Consider the following 7,407-nt stretch of genomic DNA (forward strand, 5'->3'; position numbering starts at 1 on the left):
ATCAGAAACTAATAATAGACCTTTCTAATTGATTTCCGTTATACTTCTATTTTGCAAATGAACTAGTTGCAACTTTCAACTTCGACACGAAATGTTTAGTTAAACCTGATCTAATTTTTTGTTACTTACTAAGAATACAGACCAATCTACCAGACAGTAGAAACTACACTCTGAAAAAACGTACCAATTTTCCCTGTGTTTAAGTTTTACATTAATAGGTAGTTTAAGAAAAATATCACTGTGTGCCACACCACTCTTGTGTGAAACAAAGGATGAATTAAAACACATTGTAATCTAATATATATGGCACCTATGCATTTAGAAAAAAATAAAATTCTATTATTCTTCAACATTACAAATGTATACTTCAAGTCTTCTGTGTTGATGATATATTCTATAAAGTACTCAGAGGTTACATGTATACAAAATAGTTGCTCTCTTGTAACATTCTTGACCCCAGTATGGATTAAAACTGCTACTACAAAAAGTAACTTGATTTACTTGATTTGTATCAATTCCCCTTATGCCTTGAGATGAAACAACATAACAACCAAAGACTCCTCAGACTAAAATGTATGTCTCAATGGAAAATGAGATAAAGGTGTCCTTAAAAATAATATAGGAGAGCAATTTATTCTATAGTATTAGCTATTCACAGCTACGTGACACCACTACAAAAGAATGTTAGATTACCTGACTTATCTGTACATTAAAATAAATCCATACTGTGTGATAAACTTAACCTTAATTCTGAGACATATATCTGAACATACGGGGCTAAATTACAAAACTGATGTAATACTGTTATTCTTGTCTGATATATATGAAGATAGACATGGAGATTTTAATCTTAAAATACAGTAATGAAAAGTAGTTTCATTTTTAATACTAATCGTCATCCAGTTAAGGAAAAAACGGGTAAAACTAGAAGTCCACCTTAGTGAAAAAGCCTGCTACAGGATTACGTTAGATTTACACTTTAAGAAGATTTTGTTTAAGGCAGTTCTAAAATAATTGGTATGTCAAGGTCCACCAGACCCTATTCTAACAAGTCGAGTGCAGCAAGATGAACTTTTAGAGAGAACTATTTTAATCTGATCCACTATGCAGAAACATTTGTGACTGAATAAAATACAAAAACCTGTATTTTATTTACAAAACCACAGCAAATGCCACAGATGCTTCTTTTCTTGCTCACATTCATATAATATTAAAAGTGCATCCAAAGGCATTAATGGTGTTACTATGAGTTAACTAAATACTAAATCTCATTGTACTATCCTACATGATCCTGTCTTTCCAAGGCCCCTGCAACAACACAACCCACAGTAAGAATTCACAAGACTGGATTTTAAGAGATGCATTAAAATATTTCATTTTAATCTGTCTTCAGTTTAAATGTCAGTACAGCTATTACGATTTTAAATATTATAATGCAACAAATGAACCCAAAGATACAGGAAAATAACTATTTACTGAATAAACGCAAGGGCCTAACTCCCGCAACTGAATGCTTGTAGGCAAGTGCTCATGCATACTTCTTATGTTTCAGTGGGCTTACCTACAGGCCCAAGTGGTCCCTATAAAGCTAATCACAATTTACAGGCTCCTAGAAATACACTATATAATGCATTATATTTTCCCTCATGCAACCTAATATCTGCCAAACATTGCAAATCTCCAACGAGAGTAAGTAGAGAGGAAGAAATAAAAAAAGAAAAAATGGCACTATATGAAACACTGGCCAAAGGGGAAAATGTACGGAGAATAAAATGCTGCATAATATATAAAATTTAGGTAAGGTACTGCACTGTAAGAAAGAGTTAAACTATAAAAAGATACAGCAAAGCGATATGAGAAACTCTTGAGGAAAGACATATGCAAAACACTAAGCACAGCATATAAAATCAAGCAGCGTAAAAAGATTTAAATCAACAAGTTCAGTTTTGATGAAAATATCTCAAGAGAAAATGCAAACATTTCTGAGCTAGAATATATAAGCAAAATTCTCAAATACGCATCAAACCATATTTTTCCGAGAGGAATCATAATACACAAAAATTCAAATTGTGTGTGTAATAACAGAAAAATTAACATTAACAATACTTTACAATTATACAACCCCCCAGATCAGTCTGTTATTATCTACATGAATGTCTATGTTGTGATAAAATTTCTGTTTAGAGATCTCAGATCTGTCTTTGTAGGAAGGATCTATTTTATTACAGAGGTTGTGGAACATCCATCATTTCAGCTTTCTCTCTGAATAATAACATTCCATAATTTGCTTTCTGTTGTCATTCTTTTTCCTATTATATCATCCAGTTTTCCCAGAAATACTCATATATGAATGTTGTTTAAACACAACAACATTCAAAAAGCAACAAAATTCATATAAAAGTACCACAATATACATTTACTTGTTTTTCTTATAGCAAGTCTCATCAAGAGCTGTTGTAGGTTTCGGCATATTCATATTTTATCAATGTCACAATAATTTGTTGGAGACTGAAAATCAGCTGTATTAAAATGTATGTCACCAAGCTATGCAATATAACAAGAAATAACGTAAGTTTACAGATGTATCAAACTGCTTCTACAACAGAGAGGAATATAGCTTTTGTCCCCCACTGTGGAAATCCCAAAGAATGATAATGGCTCGTTGGAGAAATGCCTCCTCAACCTAGCCAAGATGCTAATGTCTCTCTGAATTTGCTTCTAAAAGAGAATAGAAATATAAACCAGAGAAAAAATCATCCATAAAGACAAGTTTAATCACAAACTGATGAGGGACAGAAAAACAAAGCTGTGTACCATCTGAAGATCTGATAAGCAGAAGACCAGCATACTTTGCTGAGCCAGAAACATCACAGACAAAGTAAACAGCCTTTACCTGACAGCATGGGAACCCTGGAATTCTTCACATCTGACTAACCAGGGAAAACATTTCTGCTAAAAACTTTTTTTTTTTTTTTAGTTTAACATTTTAGAAAATAAGCACCGAAAGAGATTTAAAAAGGGTATAATTAAGACACCATTCAAGAACTGTAACACATGAATTAGGAGTATCCTCTAATGCACTTTGGTACTTTTAAAATTTGAAAAAGGATGTAGTGTACTGCATTTGATTAAGTCTTGAACTATGAAGTTACGGATAAAGGAGAACTGCACTGAAATATCAAAATATAGATTTAAGTTCTTTACAAACATTCTATTATCATAAGGAACATTGGAATACTAGATTTATTTTCTTGCAAATATAAACAACAGCAAAAAAACCTGACAAACTTTCCAATTATATCAACATTTTTTAAAAGGGAAATAAAAATATTCAGCAGCATGCTTCCCTTCTGAAAAGTACAAATTATTCTTTCTTGATCTAGAAGAGAATTCTAGCTTTGACTTTTTTTGCCACCAAAAATCAGTAAAATATCAGATAGGATAAAAATAACAGCAATTTCTTTTGGAATTCTGCATTCAGGCAGCAAGTTAGTAGCAAGCTACCAAGTCCCAATTGCAATTTCAAAAGCTCCCCAACAAGCTCTACAAACCGGCTGCCAATCTGAACAACAACTGGTCATATCGCCAGAACAATTGTGTATATTCAAAAGCTAACACTAGGGCATGATCCTGAAATTTTTCAAGAACAATTTAGACCTGTCTTTAATTGTAAGAATAGAAAAAATCACTTTTATTTTTACAAGACTTATATTCAATTGCAGATTTTGATTTTTAAAAACTATGCATTTCAGACACGTTTAATTTGAAAAAAGTAAAAATTGAAGCTTACAAATAATAATTAAAAAAAGATACACTATTAATGTATCTTTGTACTAATATAACTAGTAAAATCATCCTACATACAGATACAAGAACATCTAAAAAACGTCAAAAGACAACAGTCAATTTCTCCGATTTATAATTTAGGAAACAGCAATCTTCTCTCTATCTACCAGGAAAAATGTCCATACACTTTGGACTGATGTCTGAAGCTGCAGATATTTGGTCATTATTTTGAAATCATAGTTTGTCTGATTAAAATAATTTATTCATACCCAATATTGAACAAAATTTCATTATAAAAATAATGCAACCAAAACCCACAAACTTCTGCTGGATTAAACAGTCATCTGTACCTTGTGCCCCATATTCATAATAATTGTGCTGTGATTATTTACAGAAACTACTAGCAGTGGTTTAACTCTTCATACGAAGCAAACTGAAGCTCATCTGCATTTGGCCTTTCAGTACACACAACAAAATGTAGAACATCTACTGAACAGCAAAACACAGAAGTCAAAACAGCATCACAAAGATTGTGAATAAAAACTGTGGCCCAATCTATCCTTTGAAGACAATTTTTTTCCACATAAACTTTCTTCACTGAGAAAATTGCTCTTTTGTTTCAAGAATCTCTTCCACAGTTACCACAAATGTATGATTACCACAGTTGTACTTACAGACATTCAGATGATAAATATAAAAGACAGTTAGTGCTCTTTTCTAATAATAATTAGAACATGTATATATTTACATTTAATGAATATAAACAGCAATGTAGACATAATTTACTGTGAAGAAAGTTCTCAAATTGCTGCATTTGATTAATTTATCTTCCTTAACACAAAAATGATCTTTCCCATGACACTCTGAAAATAGGTATCTAACCTTAAATTTTCTGTACAACAGAATGATAATTTCACAAGCTGTATGTGCTGTGACTATTGGATATGCTGATAAATAACTGAACTCTAATTAAGGGTTATAATTCCTTTGGTTTTGTTTCTAGGTAGGTTTTTTTAGAGAAAAGAGGTACCAGATGTGTCTTTAAAAAGAAAACAACCCATTTCTGACTAAAGAACTCATATTGCTAGAAATGTACAAACCACATTGCTGTACCATACTGCATATTAAATAGAGTTTAATTTTGTTTGGGGTAGAAACAAGGAAGAAAAATGAAGACTAAAGAGTATGAAAATTATAAAGCACTTAAATTTTTGTGAAAGTACTTTAAATATGTATTAATTTATATACTTTTGGTAAGAAACAAAAGCAGAATTCATGGTTACCATAGTTACACATACTCTTTGTTGTGTTTCAATGCCACATGATCTGATTCAAAGTAATACACATCAGGCTCTTCCTCATCATCCTCTGCTGTGTGGATGTTGGCACTCTCTTTGGCAGATGGTACATATCCAGCAACAAGTCTACCCTCAGAAAGTGGCTTTCTTAGTCCATCACTCCCATGATCTCCCGTATTACAATTTCTCTCTTTTTCATTCTGTTTAATTTCTTCAGACTTTTTGGGAGATCCATTGATATTATTAATACCTACAGGTACATTCTTTTCAGTGGGACTAAGATTATTTTCCTCAACCTGTCCATTTTCTCTACATGGAGAGTTATTTTTAGTAGGGCTACTTCTGGCAGGGGCAGCCCTTCGTGGTGAAGTTCTCAATGTGTATCTGTGTTCTTGAAGTTCCGACATAGATGTCATTTGAGCTGAAACACAGTCCGGCACTGAAGAATGTGGTTCAGGTTCACCTGAGATTGATGCACTGTCATGATGAGTATTCGGGTTGCTATTGGTGTTTTCAGCACACTGTTCCTTAGAGGCACTACTATCTCCTACGACATCTACCTCCTCCTCCGAATCCCTTAACAAAGATGACTGGATTTCAGAAAAGGACCCTGTAGCTGGCTCATCTGCCTGATTAGCACGGTCCTCAGGCAAGCAGTCATTTATTGTTTTGTGGTCCTCTAACTTTACCTGTTCTTGAGAGTTTGTGCAAGGCACATAATGGTCTACAACACTGTCCTCCTTGCTGCTATTAAGCAACAACGAAGAATGGGCAAATGAGTTTCCATTTTCTGCTACTGTTTTGTCCTTAGGCTTACAGGAACCAACACTGTTTTGCTTAGTGTTCCCATCAAGCTGACAGTCATCACAGTTAAGAGAATTTGAGTCTCTCTCACCAACTCCATTGACAGTCTGATAACCTGCGATCTCGTCAACTATTGCAGAATTATTAAATCCTTCTGCACAGACATTCACCTTTTTAACTTCCCTTTTGTCACAATCATCCAATATAAGACATCGACAAGCTCGCTTAGTCCCTGTGGAGATTGCATCATTGTCCGACACTAAGCTTTTATGCTCCAATGACTCCTTCTCTGTTTTAGTAGGCAAGTCTTCTTCTGAACTGTTGGGTGCCTCTGAACGTAGACAGCGCTTAATTCTTTTCAAAACTGGTGAAACAGGCTCTGCTTGTTTTTTTTCACAGTTTTCCACAGTTTGTTTATCGACATTATCTTTTTCCGAAGTAGACAGCCCTCTCTTTCTAGGGCTCACCCATGATTCCCGAGCGCTCTGTTGTTTCAAATCAGTAGTTCTTCCACCGTTACTTCCCTTCTGAGTTTGCACAGACTCTGGCCTCTTCTTTGGTGACCTTGACCGTATTTGAGGATGGGGTGAAACTTCCTCTGGATGAGCAATACTACGGTTTCTTAATGTTCTACCACAAAAGTTTTCATCCAAACCATTTAAACCCACAGTAGATCTTGTAACACGAGTAGATCGAGAAGCAGCCATACTATGGCAAGTCCCTAAAGTACGTTCATCATGATCCACTCATTGGGAAACCTTAAAAAATGTAAACAAAACAGTCAGAAAAAAACATTTAAAAAACACCTACAGACACAGCAAATCTGAAGAATATATTGTCACGAATGTACCTAAGTAAAATTGAATATGCCTATGCAATATATTAATACCACTTCTTTCTGTGGTATTTCTTAGGGCATTAAAAAAGCTTTCCATCTAAGCTACAAAGTAGCTGACTTGGTATAAGTGGTTGTTCTGGCTTTAGTACTTGTGTATGAATGTTGTTCATATTTACACAAGGCTGAAACGTTCCAATTAGGCTCCATTTACTAAAATACATGATTTTAATGTATTTTACATATTATATAATGTATTGGTATTACTGTTTGTTTGTCTGGTCAAATGAGAGGTATCAAATCACATTCTTAATATCCCACAGCTTCCAGTTACATAGTCTCACATACTAAGAAGGAAACAAATAAAATTCTATTTGCTTGCTCACCTGTTGCTTAAAACAAAAACAAATCACTCAAATAACAAAACAGAACTGCAATTCTTATTTTAAAAAAAAATAAATCCCACCAGTAAAAAAATACTTACAGTTATTAATAGTAAAAATGAACTAAAACAAAATGCCTGAATCAAAATCATAAAATCATTCAAGCTGGAAAGGACTTTGGGAGACAATCTAGTCCAATACTGCTCAAATGAACATCAAAACTAAATTCAGATTTAGTTTCACAGGATATTGTCCAGCTGCGTCTTGAAAACCTCCAAGTACAAATATTCCACTACTTCTC

General features: G+C 33.8%; 1 protein-coding gene across 1 annotated transcript in view; it reads right to left on the minus strand.

The window, feature by feature from the left end:
- ZZZ3 (zinc finger, ZZ-type containing 3) overlaps positions 1 to 6,595 on the minus strand; it is a 35,606-nt gene extending 29,011 nt beyond the window's left edge. The window contains exon 1 of the mRNA XM_009884687.1: positions 5,085 to 6,595. Within this exon, the coding sequence (XP_009882989.1) occupies positions 5,085 to 6,595 (1,511 nt within the window). The remainder of the gene's footprint in view (positions 1 to 5,084) is intronic.
- Positions 6,596 to 7,407: the final 812 nt, after the last annotated feature.

Source organism: Charadrius vociferus, unplaced genomic scaffold (assembly GCF_000708025.1).
Source record: "Charadrius vociferus isolate BGI_N301 unplaced genomic scaffold, ASM70802v2 scaffold163, whole genome shotgun sequence".
Lineage (NCBI taxonomy): Eukaryota > Metazoa > Chordata > Aves > Charadriiformes > Charadriidae > Charadrius > Charadrius vociferus.